The 20,737-nt window shown below is 25.7% G+C and overlaps 1 protein-coding gene across 1 annotated transcript in view; it reads right to left on the bottom strand.

Annotated features, from left to right (window-relative positions):
* Positions 1–6,209: 6,209 nt before the first annotated feature.
* Positions 6,210–20,737, bottom strand: part of LOC100206156 (anoctamin-7) — a 51,729-nt gene continuing 37,201 nt past the window's right edge. Inside the window, exons 6-9 of the mRNA XM_065816828.1 lie at positions 17,202–17,389; positions 16,862–17,052; positions 12,799–13,070; positions 6,210–6,362 (exon numbers count right to left, since the gene is read on the bottom strand). Of these exons, the coding sequence (XP_065672900.1) occupies positions 6,337–6,362; positions 12,799–13,070; positions 16,862–17,052; positions 17,202–17,389 (677 nt within the window). The 3' untranslated portion in view covers positions 6,210–6,336. The remainder of the gene's footprint in view (positions 6,363–12,798; positions 13,071–16,861; positions 17,053–17,201; positions 17,390–20,737) is intronic.

Genomic DNA, 20,737 nt, shown 5'->3' with positions numbered 1-20,737 from the left:
AAAAAAGACAGAAAAAAATAAGAATCTTTTGTTTCACATTTTTAAACAGTTTGTGTAAAACTTTTTAAAATACTTTTAAAGCTTACTTTCGAGAATTTGTGTATTCTTATTTCTTGTACAGTCCTTGAATATCTTAAAAATTCTACTGACAAATATAACCCATATCTTTCTATAATCATTTAAGTAATATATAATTATGAAGGTTAATAAATGTGTTGTTTTCAATAAAGACATTTATTAATCACGATTACTATTTATTACTGAAAAGAAACCTAAAAAAAAGCCTAAAATTTTACAAAGTTTAGTGAAGTATAGTATATACTTCGATTAAGTCAACGCCAAATTTTTTATCCTGTGCCAGATTTACTTACTTGAAATTTATAGCTCAATAATAAAAATATTTTGAGAAAGATTGTCCATCCGAAAAAATGTGCGTTTTTTTACTGGTCTCCTATTTTTTTCCGGTTTAAGCAGAATAGAAGGCCGTGTATTTAAGTAGGCCATGGACATAAATAAAGACAGTGACTGACTTAACGCATTTAAATGTTTATCTTCGCATTCTGTAAGATTTTTAATTTCTTCATTTTAAAAATGAAATTGTTCGTTCATTTTAATAAACCCAGAATCTCTCATAATAGCCACAAGTTTACTTCTTTTAAAAAACATAATGTTATTACTCTAAACCGAAATCATATTAAAAAGTTTTAAGATTAACCTAAAAATTAAAATAATTACCAAAGTATGCTCAAAAATCCAATGGAAAAAAACGTCATTAATTTGATGCGTTAATGACCTGGTTTCGTTACCTGGTTTCTACTGATCTAAATGACACATTTCCTCTATTACACAAAAAAACGCTCAAAATGTGCATAAAAAAAAAAGTTTGACAATCTATAATCATGAGCCAATCTATAAAAAAAAAAATCTCAGGTTTATCTAGGTGAATACCTAAACAAAAAGTGCATTGTTTAAAAATAAATAAATACATAAAAATGAAATAATTAAAACGCTATTTTTGTAAAGCCATAATAATATATAGTGCAAGCACTTAAATAATATTTTATTATTACCAAAAGATAGCTACAAGCCTAAAATTAAGGAATACCTAAAAAAAAATTTATAACTTTTAACAAACTTCTCATAAGCACTATATAAACAAGGTGGTATTTTTAACTCGCGCAAGTGAGTCAATTTTTAGACAAAAGAATATGGCTAAAATATGGTTTCCACAGGGTTAAAGGTTAGTCCAAACCTAAAAACAAACATGGATAAGATGGACCAGAGACTCTTTTATGCATTACTACTAAAAAAAAATTCATAACGCCTTATTTTGTTTTCGTCAATTGTCTAATTTCGAAGCAATTTTGCCCCACTGTGCGTCGCAAAGTACAACTGTATGTTATTGAACTTCGGAATTTTCATTTACTTCACAGAATTTAGTCGGTTTTTGAATAAAACTCACAGTAGTAAAAATGATTCTAAAGCCTGAGGTCACAGAGGTTGCTTGAATATTTTTGCATGGCAGTAAAGTCGATTCGCAAACGAGGCCACCTCTGTAACCACATGTTCAAATCAATCAATGTTTAAGAAATCAAAAAATCAGCAAAAAAATGCTTTGCAAAAACCTTTTTTTCTATTTCTAGTTTTACATTTAATTAAATATATGAATATTTTAATTTTACATGAAAATAATATAGAAATTTAACACTTATTATATACGAGAAAACTCGCATTTTATCAAAAATGCGGGTTTTCTAAAACCTTGAAAAAACCCTTAAAATATCAAAAGTTTAAAAAAACGAAAAATAACTTTTTTTTAATAGAGAATTAAAAACCGAATGCAAAAAAAAAAAAAAATTAAAAAGTTTAAATATAAAAAAATCACTAAAAAATATGTTCAAATTCCTATTTCCGCTTAGCGATGCATAGTGCGGTGTAGAAAATAAAAAAGGTGTTACTTTGTACAGTTTTAATAAAAATAAACCTCCAGAGTGTATAATTACACCAAAACGGTTTAAAATCACACCTTTTGCTTAAATCATTATCAATAAACACTGTTTTAGGTTATATTAACACCAAAACGGTGTAATTTACACCTTTTAATTAAACTTTAAAATGTTTTTCTACTTTTACACCATTTTAATAAAACGGTGTAAAACTGAGATTATATTTTTTAAAAACGGTGTAAAACAGCTTTACACCGTTCTATTAAAACGGTGTAAAAATAGAAAAACTTTACGTTATTTAAATTTTACACCTTTTTGAAACGGTGTAGTTTATAAAATAGGTTTTATTTTACACCGTTTTAATAAAAAATACACCTTTAGAGTGTATAATTACACCAAAACGGTGTAAATTTACACCTTTTGCTTAAATTAATTTCAATTAACACCGTTTGAGGCTATATTGACCCCAAAACGGTGTAATTTTACACTTTTTAATTTAGAGTGTAATATATCAATTATGAAGAATACGTGCAATTTTTTTTGCATTTGACTTATTGCTTGGGTTAATGTCTCTGTTTAAAAATTTTATTAAATAAAAAATTCTTGTAATAACAAAAAACAGAACAATGTTTTATTCCAAATAAAGTGCATATTCCTCATGTTGATTGTGCAAAAACTGAAAATGACATTTAAAAAAAATTTTGCTGATGAGAATCATGGCCAGTCTGTCTCCTTCAAGATATTTATTAATAAATCTCATAAAAGTTGTTTCCATTTCACTAACTAGTGACATAAAAGCTGATGGATTTTCAGCTGAACTAAGAAAGAGTACATCTGCACACCTTTGACATAACCTTTTAAATAAGCCACCCAGCCATGTGTAAAAGGGCTTGATCCTTTGGTTGCATTAAAATTTTTCCAGTAAACATATAAAATGATCCTGAACGAAAATAAGATATTTCTTCAGGTATGTCATTTTCTGTTTCATAAATTCCACAATTAGTGTTTGTTTGATACAGCACTTTATAAATTCATTTAGATTGAAAGCTGTCTCAAAATTTGAATACTTAATACAATTGCTATTGGGTTTGCTTTTTTCTACAGATAAAAGTAATAAAGCGTTTCTATAGGTAGCTCGAAATTGTCTAGCATTTGGACGGTCATTCTAACCACCTTAGCTTCAAATAATGTAGAAAAAAAGTCTTAATGCAGTCATGATTAAAACGAGAAGTACAAACAAACTGATACCTTTAGAAAATAGCTCTCTATTTAAGGTTAGAACACTACTAATTGTCACACTTAAACCCCGATGACATGATATACTTGCTTGACTTCTAACATTACAAAAATTTTATTTCTCAATCCAATGCTTTAACTCAGTTTATTTTGTCTAAATTGTACAGAGACTGGATGTGTTGCATTGCGAGTGTAAGCTTGCGTTACATTCAATGGAAATTGCTACCAGACCATGATAAACTATATTTTGCTTGAAAATATGGATGATATTCATCCGGAAAAGATGCGGTCTTAACAGGATGATGCCGTCTTGGCGTCTAAAATTGACGTTAAGAATGCGTTTTGTCAGAAACAGCCGTGATGCCATTTTACAAATTTAAGTTCTATTGGGCTTAAGAAAACACCCTTTATTAATACATATTGTATTAATGTTATTTATTATTATAAAATAATGTTAAAACTAATAAATAAAAATACAAATAAATAATTACTAATAATTAGATAAATTAAAAAAATTTCAAGAGCAATTGCATCCTCTCCGTTGGGGACATAGTGCCATTCGAGATAATGCTGACCTGGCGTATAATACAATTTTAAAAACTTTTTTAGAACATTCCAACAACAGTTTAGGTCAAAAACTCCTATAATTAAAACTTTATGGAAATCTAAATTGAATAACATAGATGTTAACTACTAAAATATACAATTCCAAAAGTAACAAAACCTCATAATTTGCTAAAAACATTTAAAAATGAGAAATTTGACAGGTTATGGTTCGGCAAACCATCTTTTCGTGTGGTATCAAAACGTAGCCAATTTTCACGATTGAACTTTGAAGTTTAAATTAAAGAAGTGACTTATGTCTCTGATCGCCGACTTCTGACCTGACCTTGCATCTTGTCATTACTTAAGGATTGTAATTAATGGTATCAACAAAATGAAATCAATTTTGCCATAAAAATTTTTAATAACAGTTTTAATAACAGTCATGTTCTATAAGTTGTGCAACCAGTCATGCATCACAACAGAATACTATTTAAAGAAAACTTAATTTTTATCTGTAAAAACTAGACATGCTTTTGATATAATTCACTTTTATTAAGTGTATACAAAAGTCTTCATCTACATAAAATTTTTCATTTTTTCTAAATGACGACCTCCTAATTAATTGAAAGATTTAGATATTCCCGTCAATGGGGTTTCACGTCATTTAAAAAAAAAAAGTAAAATCTCAAAGAGCGAAATTCAAAAATTGTGCAGACACTGACTATTAAAGTTGTGTAAGATTAAAATTATGCAGTATAGATTTAAAAGACACTATAAACCAATGTAGATCATCTATATTTTAAATTTAAAATAAGAACGTCTAAAAATGTTTTTAAACAACTGCTTTAAGGAAGCGTAAAATACAAACAAAGTTGATAAACAAGGTATATAAAATACGAACAAAAACTTGAAAATGAAATGCAATAAAAAAAAAAAAATTTCATGTCTTTGGAGCAACAAACTTTCATGTCTTTGAAAAAAATTATAAGCAGATTTTTTTTTTTTATTTCTATAAAATTATATCATTACAAACCTAAAAATTTTATGGTTATAAAAAGGGACGCAAACACGATATATTTCACTAAAATGCTAATATAAAGCAACTTAATACAATGCAGATATATATATATATATATATATATATATATATATATATATATATATATATATATATATATATATATAAATCAATAATATTGATAAATGCTTGTTTATACAACATATTTACGTTTTTTTTATTATCATAAAAAAAGTATTTTTTCCCTAATAAAATATACAGGGTAAAAAATTATTTACATTTTAATTAAATCACAGAAGGCATTAAAACGCATTTATACTAAAAATTTTATCTTTACACCACTTGTGGTTTTTTAGATATGTTGGCCGGCGTTTTTGAAAACCGCCATCTGAGAAAATTTTTAAAAAATTTAAAAGTAAAGAGCTGTACTTTCCTGGATTAAACTTATACGAGATTTATTAGCTAAAGTTAAAACAATATTTTTTCTTAACAAAAATTTGTTCTCAAAATAGAAAAGATAGATTCATTAAAGTACTCAAACATAAAACATCAAAAATATGCTTACATTAGATGCACCCATATAATTAAACATTAGATACACCCATATTATTAAACATACTGTATTAGATACTCCCCTCTTATTAAATAACACATTAGATGCAACCATATTAGATGCAGATCCACACATTAAATACAACCATTTTATTAAAGTACATACAAAACACTAATAATATTATACATTAGTAATTGTAACAAAATAACCCATTTTGTAATATATAAATGTTCGTAGTAACTTTATTTTTTACTTATTCTTTACATTATATTCATTGTTATTTCCATTATTAAATTATTCATACTATTAAATACATTTACATTAGATGAATTTAGAAAATAATATATAAATTGAGAAAATATTTATCTTATTATTAGATGTTTGATATTGTCAGCTATTTCCAAGAGTAATCTATATCGATCCCCAACGGTCTACTGCCGATCCCCAGTGGTCTACTACAATCTGTTAAGGTTCTATTACAACTTAAAAAAAAATTAAATAAACTAGGTTTACTCAATATATGAAAAGCAAAGAGTCTAGCCAAAATCAAAAGCTATTAGTCCACAAGTCAAAATGGTTCAGAACTATTAGGCTGCATCGTTACTAAACATCCAATAATATTATATATAATAATTTTATTACATTATAGTCAAATTTGTAAAAATAAAAAGTAAAAAATAAGATAAATATAGAAAAATTTAAAAATAAGATATAATTTGCATACAATTGAATTCATAAAAGAAAAAAAAATGATACGAAAATGCTTAAGAATAATATAGTATAAAAGCATAATATAATAAGGTATGGTAAATAATGCGGTAATGTTAAATAGTAAGATAATATCATATAAGATAATATTATATAATGAGGTAATATTATAAAATTGAACTAAATTAATTTTCGATAATTAAAAAATTAATATAAACTAAAAAGCATTAAAACATGATTTAATAAAACTAAATAGCATAAAAAATAATATAGTAAATATGACATAACTAAAAAAAAAAAAGATAGCAATTTTCTTCTAACCAAAGATTTTAAAGCATAAGATTCAAATCAAGTTCTAAACAAAAAAAACATATATATGTATGTATATATATATATATATATATATATATATATATATATATATATATATATATATATATATATATAAATATATATATATATATATACATATATATATATATATATATATATATATATATATATATATATATATATATATATGTATATATATATATATATATATATATATATATATATATATATATATATATATATATATATATATATATATATATATATATATATATATATTTATATATATATATGCACATTAAAACTTTCAAGGATACTTTTTCAGATACCCAATAAATTCTATAATCTTTCTAAGATTAGTTGCAGAGAAAAGTGTTTTAAAGAAATTTATATGTACATTTATAAAAACATAATATATTTTAATTAATTACACACATACAGCCCTCGGAATTAGGTTCGGCATTCGGCAATGCCGACATAAAAGTGTTTGAGGTCAGCAAAAATTCGCCAATCTAGTTTCTGTTTTATGGTAACCCTTTTCTGTCAAATTTTTTTTGCCGACCTGATGCCGACCTCTAACAGTTTGAGGTCAACCTTATTTTTCCTAATTTCGAAGGTTGCACATACAAAATGACTTGTAAAAGTAAATATTTCTAAAAAAATCTAATAATTGTAATGATTCTATAAAAGTATAATGGTCACAACACTTGTGTACTAAAAAAATATTTGAAATCCTAAAGTTTCACGTTTAAGGAATTAATACCTTGTTAGATTGTTAAAACAATAAAATACAAGGTTCGTTTCCAGGACTTTTTTAGTAAGCTTTGATAAATATCATGACTTTCAAGGTCAGGTTTTGAAAGTCACGACATTCCAGGATCAACCCTGAATTTGTTTACAAATTTATTAAAAATTAAACTGCAAATTTAATAACATAATACCTGAATGTAGAAAGAAAAAATTGACCAAGAAACTGAAAATTATAGAGATAGCGAAACAAACAAGTGATTTTGATTCATGTCAATTAAACATAGTTCGCCTGTTAGTTTATGCAAACTTTTTCTTATTTATGAAACTTTTGCAAAGTTTTGGCAACGTTTCCAAGCTTGTCAACCCAACTCATACAAATAATACTGATTCATTTAAGACCAGAGTTAAAATAATTTTAAAGAAATATTTTTACAAATAGTTTTTAAGTACTCTTAGATAGGATTCTAATTTTAAAAAAATAATTTAGAATCTTTGGGTAATCTCTTTTAATTGATTAAAATGAAAGTCTATTAACAAAATAAGTTTTAGAAAAGGAAAAAGAAATTTAATTAATAAATAATGGTGAAATTTAAATAAATAGTATTTTATTTAAATAAATAGCGTTTAGTAACAGTTGATTCATTTCGCAAGCAAGAATTAATGTAATTAATTATTAAAAATTAAATTTTAAAATTGTAATGTAGCTGAAAAAAATTGATGCATTATTAACTCTAATTTAAATGTAGATAAAAAAAACTTTCAATTAATGTAATTCAAACGAGATCAAAGAAAATTTTTGGTAAAGAATGTGTTAGTGGAAATAAATGAAGTCGAAAATACATTTTTTGGATAAGTTAAATGCAAAGAGGGTCATTCATAAAGAACACTTTACTACCAGGTAGGAGAGGGACAGTCATTTATGACAATGCGCAACAAAGGGAACTTTTAGAAATGCGAGACTATAACATTTTCTGATTATACATAATCTCTTTTATCCATCAGTGCAGGCTTGCCTACATTATAAAAAATGCAGTTTTTTATTTCTATTTTGCTTCTCAAGCAATATTAAAAAAACATACTGTTTTTGAGATAAGTGAAGTACCATGTATTCGACCAATAAGACTGGCTGCTAAAAAACTAAGAGAGGTTATTGTTAGGGGGAAAAATAATGAATAAGTGGATAAATAAAGATAAAATCAATGCTTCAAAAACTATCATTCCAGAAAAATATTTTGAAAAAACAAAAGTGCTTATGGCCACTTTAGATTCCCAATCTAAATCAAATTTATGTTCCCCATAGATAAAGGGTACAGACATGAATGGTCTTCCTTGTGACTGGAGAAGGAAGGGATGGGGAGGTAATCAAATGTCAAAAAATTCAGACAACATTTATTAATATAAATATAGAAAACTTGGGATATAATAACAACTTGTGCAACAGAATTAAGTAACCATTTGTCTTTAATTAATAGTAATGAGCAATAAAAATATGCTTATTTTTATATAACTGACTTTGTTGTACAGAATACAAAATTGACCTTGTTGTACAGAATACAAAATTGACTTTGTTGTACAGAATGCAAAAGTTTGTATTTTGTTGAGTTGCAACTCTCAATTTTTCAATAGCTGATTATTAACAGAAAAAAATGACTGTCAAAAATCTGTTATTTAATGTTTTTTGGTAGTTTAACAATTATTGGTAATTTGATATTCATTATTAACTTTATAGTAGTGGGTAAAGCAAAAATACCTCATAGAAAAAAAAAAAAGTGATAGGCTTATTTATTGATGTATTATCTTAAAAGTTGTAACGGTAAAATGAAATTTTTTAGTCTAATTATGAAAAAAAATTTTAATGGAAATTTAGTGGAACAAGCACATTGCATGGCGTTAATACATTTGTGCAATAATGCAATTTGCATTAATGCACAATGCATTAATGCACATTAATGCATCAATGCACATTAATGCATCAATGCACATTAATGCTTAATGCATCAATGCACATTAATGCTTAATGCATTAATGCATTAATGAACATTGCAAGCACATTAATGGCATTTTAATGGAACAAGCACATTGCAATTCAAATCAATTTGATGAGAGTATTATTCTTAAATATTCTAAAAATTAATTCTTCTTTAGATCACCACTACTGTTTTTTATTTAAATACTATTGAATACAATAATATTTAAATACTAATAATGTAGAATTAGTATTTAAATAATTTTTATTTAAATACTTATTCATACTATTGAATACAATACAATTATGATATAGAATGTTATTTATATTACTTAAAGTATGAAAATATAACTATATAAAATATACACAGTGGTGTGGTGTTGCTTTTAAAATCTTTACAGATATGAAATTCTTTGTTATTTAGATTCCTAATAAAATTTACAAATGTTTATACATTCAAAAATTAAATTAGAATCTTTCATTTATGTTGTTTAATGTTTATACCAAATAGAATGCTCACAAGTTATCACTTCAATTTTCTTAACAACACATGGTGCCATCTCTTAACTCACTAAAGTTAAACATAGGGTAATGAAACTCTAAAAGGGCCAAGTTTTGTGGATTTTTTTAGTATTAGCATTTATTACTTTTATTTTCAAAATTTTCAGCCTTTAGGCATTTTAAATGAAAGGATTGCAGGTGCAATTTTTTGCTTCTCAGGAAAAGATAAATCTTCAACAATATCTAAATCAAACATAAAATTTAAACAAATCTGTATTAATAGATACTTTTCTGTATTAATGGATACTTTTCTGTATTAATGGATACTTTTCTGTATTAATGGATACTTTTCTGTATTAATGGATACTTTTCTGTATTAATGGATACTTTTCTGTATTAATTTCGTCAAATAAAGAGCTTTTAAAATATTACAAGATTATAAATACCACAGAAACAGACAAGAAACTCAGTGATAAGTGTAATTGCTTTTTTGAAAACATTATTTTGAAGAACAAAGCCAAGTTGAAAAATAAAAGCTGAATTTCAGATACTTCAGTTTCTAAAAGCATTAACAAGAAACCGAGCATGCTGGACAGCATTTCTGATTTTAAACTCAGAAGGTAACAGATAACTCCCAATTAACTCATTTTATATTTATGTCTATCTTTTTTTACAAACCTTTTTCTTACTATATCTTATCTTACTATATATTCTTTGCAAAGAATGCTGCAGAGAATCTGCAGCAGCAAAAATTTTAAAGAAACTGCAGCGGCTAAATGTTTGAAGAATCTGCTTTTTTCACTATGCTCTAACTAGATCAGTTAAATCATTACTAAAATCAGAACACTAAAATTTAGGAAGGAAATTTATTAAAATCAATGTATATCTTTACAAGCAAACCTTTTCTGATTCTTTTCTGCAAGCAATATTGCTTGCAGTTACAACATATTATTATGGTTAAAAACTTGATACTTGCATGGTTTCAAAACAAAGTTAGATAAAAAATAATTAAATAACATTCATTAAAAAGACAAACAAAAAAAAAAGAGAAAAGTATTATTTTGTAGAACTTTATATTATATATTAGAATAAAGTCTTTATCTAAATTCAAGATATTATTTTCAACTTATCCAAGTTATTAAATAATTTTTACATTTAACTTAAATGCCATTAGTTACTATAAAACTTTTGTAATTTGGATTCTTTAAAGTAGAATTTCTATAAATGCAGGGGGTGTTTAAAAACTTCTATAAATGTGTTTAAAATCTTCTCTAAATGCAGGGGGGGGGGGTGTTTAAAAACTTTTACAATTATTCCAACAGAACAAGTTTTATCTCAATAATGATCAATGTTTTAAATCAATAAAAAATTAATTTTTTATTGATTTAAAACAAAACCATTATTGATCATTATTGATTTTTTATTTTTGTTGTTTTATTATTGATTTGAAACAAAGACTTTGAAATATTGAAGCTAATGAAAGTTTTTTTTATCTACATTTAAATTACAGTTAATAATGCATCAATTTTTTTCAGTTAGATTACAATTTTAAACTTTGATTTTTAATTAGTAATTGAGTAAGTTGAGCTTTAGTTGCATTTTGTTATAAAATTTGTAGTTTGTATATCATTGTTTGTTTAAATTCTACTTTATATATATACAAATTATATTTTAATTAAACTCATTTTATTTAAGTATATTATATAGGATAAAATAAATGCCAAATACTGAAAACATCTACAAAGCTTGGCCCTTTTAGTAGGTTTCATTCCCCTATGTTTAGTAGGTGGGTTTCATTCCCTATGTTTAGTAGGTGGGTTTCATTCCCCTATGTTTAGTAGGTGGGTTTCATTACCCTATGTTTAGTAGGTGGGTTTCATTACCCTATGTTTAGTAGGTGGGTTTCATTACCCTATGTTTAGTAGGTGGGTTTCATTACCCTATGTTTAGTAGGTGAGTTTCATTTCCCTATGTTTAGTAGGTGGGTTTCATTACCCTATGTTTAGTAGGTAGGTTTCATTACCCTATGTTTAGTAGGTGGGTTTCATTACCTTATGTTTAACTTTAGTGAGTTAAGAGTAGAAAAATTTTTTTTTCACAAAATATTGTTAAGAAAGTATTTTTTTAATTTTTATACGGTATAAAAATTAAACATATAAATAAAAGCTATTTTATGTACTACATTATATAATATAGATTATAGATTATATAATCCAATTTTAAACTATATTATATAATACAATATATTATAAAATAAGAAAATTTTAAAATCTTATTTATTATAAAATAGATAATATAAGATAAAAATGATAAGATATATTCTCATTTATTATAAGATCTTTAATAGTTGTTAATGAATATTAATAGCATATCTTGGTTAATAATATGTCCTGCTTATCTCATTATGTAAATAGAAAATAAAATTTCAAGATTTAAAATTGCAGAACTTTCTCGTTGAGTTTTTAAACAGTCTAACTCTTTCAAGTATGCCTTTAGGCATGCATGAAAGCAAGACCTAGGCTAAATCAGGTAAAGATCAAAATCAGTTGTCTAAAGATGCTATAAAGAAATTTTGATCCTAAGATCCAATGCACTCAAATGAAAGCATATTTTATTGCCAGGTTTTATAAGTGATGTTGCTCGACAAATGTGTAGAGCTAGGTTTAAATCCTAACCAGCCAGGTGGTGTTACTATATAGTGGTGTTACTTAGCAGTATTTAGCGCCTAGTAGTGTTACTATTAAAATACTAGTTTTTTTCATTATCTGGCAATCTATTTATATGATATAAAAATGTGTTATAAATAGTTAACATAATAGATTTTTTTTTTTAGTTTTAGCAACTAAAAAAAAGAAAAGAAATATAAAATATTTTTTTATCTCCCTTATCTTTGTTGTGATTATTTCCATCGATAAAACCAGCAGAAAAAATTATGAAAAAAAAACAGAAAATAAATTTTAAAAAATTTGAGAAGTTTACCAATAGAATTTTTTTTAAAGATAACAAAAGAAAAAAGAACCTAAAAAACAACTTAATTTGAGATTAAAAAATTTAATTGAGAGTAAAAAAGTAAAACTAAACTTAATTTGAACATTAGTTTTTATAAGGATGATTTAAAAAAAAATCACACTAGTATCCTTTATTACATTTTGCTCCTGAGATAACATTTTAGCCATTGGTTACCCTGAGATACTATTTAAAGTTTTCAGTTTTAAATTGAGACAGACAACTCATAACATACCTGAAGCACCATCGCCATGTACATTAATGTCAGGCATTCGTTTCCTGATCTTTATTTTGTATAACTTTTCTGCTTCTTTTGCAAGATGTTGTTGTCTCCTAATTTTAAGACACAATGATGTAGGTCTGTCTGGTATAAACCATGCTAAAAGACGTGATGTACCTGATATTACAAACTGAAATATAAAGACAAATGTAAGACGAACTGTCCATACTTCCCAATGAGTTTTATTAAAATCATAAGGTGATTTGGAATCATGAAAACCAGCAAATCTAAATAAACATATAGTAAAGATATAATAAATAACATAATATAACATAGCTCAATACAATAATCAAAAATAAATATAATAAACAAAACTAATTTTTTAATTCAATTTATATATAATTTTATAACACTGCAATTGAACCAAACTTATCAAGAAAATGGAAAATAAATATTTATATAAATTGTTTTTTTTTTTGTTTTTTTTGTTATTCACCTTAAGGCAGATAAAGCCACTACAGATGAGGAGGCTACTTAATAGTGGTTATAACCCTCTCTCAACTCTATAACTCTGAAACACAAACCTTGACAAACAAGGCCGCTGCGCGGAGAAACAAGTTGAGTGCGGTACTACCAGGGACGTGGTGGGGATCAGCTCGGAACCTCTCGCTTATGAAGCGAGCGCTTTACCACTACACCACTACCCCATATTTAAGAGACAATAGTATGATAAAATGTTTAAGAGACAATAGTATGATAAAAACTAAAATAACATCTTGTTTGGTAACAAACAAGATGTTATTTTAACAAAGTTAAAAGTTATCTTATATGATTATAATATTTCAACTTAAACAGTATATGATATTACTAATCTGATAAACAACCAAATAACTATTTGGATTCAACTTGGATTTATTACTGCAATAATATTAAGTAAAAAGTGGATATAAATAATTTTTAAAACCACTTTGTAACTCTCTTTTAAGTAAAGACTTAGTTTCGGTATTCACAGCAGTAAAATAATATTTTTAGGGTCGATTCATTGATTATCTGTTTTTCTTTATTATAGTTTATTTTTATATATAATTTTTGGCTATATCCGAATACTGTTTACTGTTATTATCAGTTATCAGTAAACACATTACCAAGAAACTCAATATCATTTGGAATATTCTTTTCTGAGCGTATTTTATACGGTCTTGAAAAAACAAAAACATTAAAAATACTAATTGCTATAATTGCCAAACAAAAGAAGAATGTAATTTTATTAAAATATTAGCAATTGCTTGTTTACGATGCATTAAAAATTTGTACTTTTGTAGAAAATGATTGGTGTAAATATGTCTAAAAAACTTGATTGATGTTGAGAATTTTGATATTCAATAGTATACTGAATGTATTTTGTGAATTTAAATCAGCTAAAAATGAGTTTAATTGTTTTATTTCATATCTGTCACTTCCTAACTTAGAAAAACCTTATTGTAATAATTTTTACAAATGGCAATACTCTTTTAATTTACTCATGGTTTTATTTTATTTACCCTAAAAATATATTTACTTAAAAAAAAAAAGTTATTGAAAATTTCTTTATTTCTCTGAAAAATAATTTTTTTAAGCCTTAGTGAGAGGGTTGCCATTTATTAACATAGGAACAGTATTGTGATTGTGGTTTGCAGTAAATAACTAAGTTTAGTTGAAGTTAAAATTTACAAGCCATTTTGAGCCCCAATCTGCTACAGATGTGAGATCAAATTCAATATCGGCTACCTGTTCTATGCAATCAAAAAGAGAAGACTTTTTGTCAAGACATGGGTATAAAGATGAGTTATCTGCAAAAAGAGCTACTTTAGACATAAGATTGTCTGGAAGATCATTAATGTAAATAAGAAACAAAACAGGACCAAGAAAAGAACCTTGAGGTAATCCAGAAGTTACTAGAAATAAAGAACAGTGTTGGTCTTTGAGGATGATTTTAATAAAATGAAAGAAACAAAAACTATACAGCTTGGTTCATATCAAGCTTATGGAGAAGACAAGCATGTCAAACTTTGTCAAAAGCTTTATAAAAAAAAAGCCAGTAGATAAAAAATCAGAACTTTTTTTTTCATGTGCTGTGGTTACCTTTTGCGATTAATTTAAGTTTCTATTCAACAGGTCCCTAATATTGCTTTAAAAAAATTTCTTTGAAAATAGATCAACTTCAAATCAAATGAAGAGAAATTTTATAAGAATCCAAAAAAAAAAATAAAAAAAAAAGATATCAAAATACTTATAGAAATTTATATTTTTTGTTTTTGATATAAAAACTGTAGTTTTTGTGCAATAGAATTTAAAAAAGGATTAATACAAAAGAAAAACACACCACATTAAAAACACTAAATTGCGATTTTCTATCTGTAGGGGTTTTAAGGCACCATAACATCTATATACGCATACATATATATAGGCATATATTATTGAGTGATTTCTCAATGTTCTTTTTGTTGTTAACCAATTATTTTATTACTATTATTTTAATTATTCACCTCCCCAAGGCCAAGAGGGCCACTATAGTCAAGGAGGCTACTTTTTGTGGTTACAACCCTCTCTCAACTCTGTAACTCCAAAACACGAACCTCGACGAACAAGGCTGCTGCACGGAGAAACAAGTTGAAAACCAAAGAAACCAAAGTGGTTTATTCCTATTAGAGGTGCTTCAGGTCTCCATTAAGTATGTGTTTGTGAGTACCACCAAAATGCAAAACTTTTAGCATTATAAATACCTGATATTTCAGACTATAAAGACCTCTTGACATTAGTTGCATGTGACTAAACAAATCAAGACTGCATGCTGCACATTTTCCCAGATACCAACACACTAAAAGAGTATCTTACTGCTTTGTTTGATAGACATGACATGGAAGATATCACCTTTAATCAGCGGCAAAAAGCCAACAAAAAATATGATATAGTTCAAGTCACTCTTCCTATGCATGATTTTTTTGAAAAAGCTTGTCAATAAATATACCAATTAAGAGACCACCATTATATAGCCAAAAATCAATTAACAAGTAATCATAGTTTAAAGTGGAGGCACATTTTCCTAAGTTTTAGCCGTAGCCATTTTTAAAGGTCTATAATTTTTTACTGAATTGTATCTTATCAGTAAATTTCTAAAGATGTAGAAGCCTACCATATATAGAAACTAAAAAAATATTTCTTTTCACTTCTTAAACTGCAGGTTTTGTATATTGACTCATCAAAAACCAACTTTTTATACTTGCAAACAATTTTTTCGTTTTTTTAGGTAGCCATTATGGAAAAAATGTGACATTTCAGAATTCAATGTCAAAGTTTTATTAAAGTAAGTCTAGAGTTGTATTCAATAAAAAAAACTAGAAGGTTTTCTGAAATTTTGTTTTTAAAATATAGAGCTTCAAAGAATGAACAAACCATGTTTTTGCTACTGAATTTTTTATTTTTGGAAAAATCAGAAATTTCAAATGACCATATCTCATGAACCACAAAAGATTTTATGCTGAAGTTTTCAGGAGCTGCTTTTCTCATTGATATTAACAAATCCATTAAGTTTCATCAAAATCTAAGGGGGTCCATGTTGAAATCCTAAAATTTTGGTCCATTTGGCATGGAATGACCCATAGGGCTTTTGTTTTTAAGGGCCTACTAGTGATATACATTTTTTTGACAAATATAACAAACAAACAATTTATGACTAAATAGTATACAAATGTTCAAAGAAATAAATAATCTTGATAGATTGCTTATTTCTTTTAGCATTTGAAGTCTGATATTAAATTGACATGGTATAATATACTAATATATTTTTTGTCTATATTTTCAGTGTTGAGAGAACAATAATGTAAGAGAAAACTAGAATCTTTGAATGTAGCAACTCACTCAGATTTGGGTAAGCAAAGATAAACATTTACAAAAAAAGTTCAGACTTGTAATTTTAAAAAATTACTAAAATACTAAAAGTTATTTAATGTCTCATTTAGTAATGTTCATTATTTTGAAAATATTAAATAATCTGAAAAATAATACTTAACTTACTAATATATTTAAAAAAAAAACTTACCTGCAAATTGGATGTAATGGAGTTTGTAAGGGTTTTTCATATTCTTTAAAATTAGTGACATTATAATAAGACAAACTCCAATTCAAATATCCATTTAAGCTGTGATCACTACTATATTTATATTTGTAGACAATTCGAGGAATGAACTCAGATGTTAACGCAATAACACAGCCATTCACCATAACAGAGAACTTCAAAAAAGTTTTTTTAAAAAAAATCAAATTCAATTAATAATTGATAGTAATATTCAAAAACTTTAAAAAAACTATAGAAAACTTTGAGTAAATAAAAAAATTCAATATTTAAACAATTAAATAACAAATTAAATAAATTTATATACCGCTGTGACTGTAACAAGTATGTTGTACCATACACCAATACCTTTATCTAACATGGGTATTGGCCTACGAAACTGTGTTATCAATTTTTTTGCATCAATACGAATCTCTATTAAATTAGTAACAAGAGCAATTAATGGTGCCAAAGGAAAAGCAGCTATAAACATTGTCACAAAACCATACTGGAGAACTAATTTATAAAAAAATCAAATTACAACCTTACATTATTTCATTTAAGTTGTCGCAATAAACAAATAATGTTAAAAAGCGTAGGTATGAATTAAAATCTAAAAATATTAAGAATAATACTAAATAAAAATAAAATAAAAAAGAAAATAAATATTTAAAATAAAGAATAAAACTAAATAAAACATTTATAGCTTAAGTTATTTAAATAAACAGAAACAATTTAATACCAATTATAAAATAAAAAACATCAGTGCTTGAAAAAACATAGATTTTATATTTATACTAGTTACTTTAATTTAAAAATTGAGTTCTGAAGGTTTTTCTTAAGTTTTTCAAAATATTCTTGGTTTTTCAGGTTTATCATAAATGTTGTATTATAATAAATATTAAAAATAATAATAATCATACTTTCAAATAGCAAAATTTTATGGTAATATAAATATATAGCAAAATAATAATAAATATAATATAATATAAGTACAATGCAAATCAAGCTCCTTCACTGCTTCAGGTAATTTTTATGGGTTAAAAACAACAAACCTAAGCCAAAATTTGTAACAAAATTTAGTTTAAAGTTTAGCAGTTTGTACTGAACCAATTTATAATTGAAATATTTTTTTTCATTTCTTCTCGTCAGTTTAAAATAAAACCTCACTCTACCCCATGCTTTCCTCCGACTTGCTACCCCATGCTTTTCTCAGACTCATTTTTTTACAAGAACAACTCTCTGGAAAATAAACATCTTTTTATAACAACAAGCAATGGAAACAAAAAGGTACTTTCTGATATAAGGCCCATTATTTTCAAATTATTAACTCTTGTATCATATCTCAGAAATTAGGTTCAAGAGACTTTTGGAAATTCTTAAACTACCTCATTAATTAAGATGGGCTTTTTATGGGTCTGATCTTGATACCTATCCTAGGACAGAACTGTCTTGGGATAGATAATAATATCAGACATATAGCAAGATATATAGTCATTTATATATTAAGAGTCATAGCAAGGGCTATGACTCTTAATATATAAATGACTATTGATAAAGTCTGGCATGCTGGTTTTGGGAAAACCAAAGCACAAAGTTGACAAAATTAATTATAAATTATGTAAAAGCCATTAAAATAATTGAGGAAACTAATAAAATTTTAGCCAGAATTTTGTTTGTTTTATTAATTTAGAATTTTATTATTTTACTGTTTTTATTATTTTTAACATTATTTGCTTAATTTAACTTTTTTTATTTTTGTTTTATTGCCTGATTTATTTAGGGATTAATGCAGCTAAGTGTACATCGACTGACTAAAATAGTTAGAACATACAGAGAGTGTATATATATATTGACTAAATTAAATAGATAGCACATCCACAGATTGTACATACACCAACTGATTTAAATAGGTAGAACATGTGAGGAGTGTTGGTACATCAACTGAGGGTTTTGATTTGATAAAATTTTTCCGGTCTTCAATATTAATTAAAAAATAAAAGTTGCTTAAATTTTATGGGATAAATTACAGGTGACCAATATATATATATATATACATATATATATATATATATATATATATATATATATATATATATATATATTATATATATAGATGATATATATATACATATATATATGAAATTTACACACACACACACATATATATATATATATATATATATTATATATATAGATGATATATATATACATATATATATGAAATTTACACACACACACACATATATATATATATATATATATATATATATATATATATATATATATATATATATATATATATATATATATATATATTTATATTATGAAATAAATACAATAAAAAAAATAGTATGAAATAAATACATTAAAAGGAAAAAATTTTCCTTTTATTGTATTTATTTCATACTGTTTTTAACATTAATGATTTTGATTTAGGCTGTTGTGCAGTAGAAAAAACTAAATATCAATATTTAAATTCAGCCTACTCACTATATAGTTATATATATATATATATACATATATATATATATATATATATATATATATATATATATATATATATATATATATATATATATATATATATATATATATATATATTTTTTTCAACATCTTCGCTTCCAACAAGGCTGCAAGCAACCACTATTACAGTTGGAAGTTACTGGAAGAGAAAAGATGAAGTTTGTAAAGCAATATAACGAAGACAGATGACTTAAAAGATTGCAAATTTTATGAATCAGGAAACCAAGATGAAGGAAGCGAATTCCATAGAACTGTTGTACAAGGAAAAAAACTAGAGGAATAAGAGTTTTTGGAGCACTTAGGAACAGTCACAAAAAAAGGATGAGAGAGATTTAACTGAAGATTTAATTGAGAGATTTAATTGAATGGGAGAGATTTAATTGAATGACGAGTAACACGAGAATGAATTTTAGTAGATGGCACAAAAGACACTAGCTTTTTAGAGCAGTGCCTATTATAGTATTTGTAGAAAAGATGTCATAGCTCATCATAACAAGCAGGTCAATCAGCAAGAAATCCTTTTTTTCCTTTCACCGTTGTTTCATCTTATAGCGATTGTCACCGAAATCAAACTTGTCACTGAAGGAAAATTTTGACAAACTTGAAAATAGTAGAGGATTAAATGTTTTAAAAAATTTATAGAAAAAGTAATGAGATTTATCAAATCTGTATTGAGATATTAGGCAGTTTTTAAAGAAGGAGGAACTCGTGGAATAAATTTTACTAAACTCCTATGAACATTTGAAAAGTCAACAAGTGTTGAAATGGAGAGATTAAATTTTCAAAAACAACATTGCGACAAAATTATTATCATTTCTGGAGGGTGACACTCTAAATTTATTTCCAGCAGGTACATTTTATAAATGAGAAAAAAGTGAAAAATGAAAAAAGTCTTTGATTTTATAAAAAAAAAAACTTTATTGAGCTACTGTAAAGTTTTATTATTTACATGAAATTTTATTTTTCTAAAAAAAGTTTAAATACAGGTGAATTATAGCAGTATTACTGGTATTAAAACTATACAGTACTGAAATAATCATACCTAAAAATGATACTGGTATTGGATGCACTAACTTGAACATAAAAGAATAAAGAAGTCACAGTATAAAACATGTTTTAATACTTTTAGTACATGTTTTATTACTTTACAACATTATTTGTATTTTATTGGAGCTATGCATTAATAAAAGCAAAAAAAGGGCTCCTTGTACTTATAGAACAGCCTCTATTTTTCACAGCATTGAGGCAACAAAACTCAAAATTTAGGCAAGTTTTTGAGACTACACTTTTAATATGACTTTTCTCAGATCTAGCGAGGTTAGACTCTGTTTAGAAACT

This window comes from Hydra vulgaris, chromosome 13, assembly GCF_038396675.1.
Source record: "Hydra vulgaris chromosome 13, alternate assembly HydraT2T_AEP".
NCBI classification, from domain to species: Eukaryota; Metazoa; Cnidaria; class Hydrozoa; order Anthoathecata; family Hydridae; genus Hydra; species Hydra vulgaris.
Note: the sequence above shows the minus strand (reverse complement) of the source record. Positions and strands in the feature narration are given on the sequence as shown.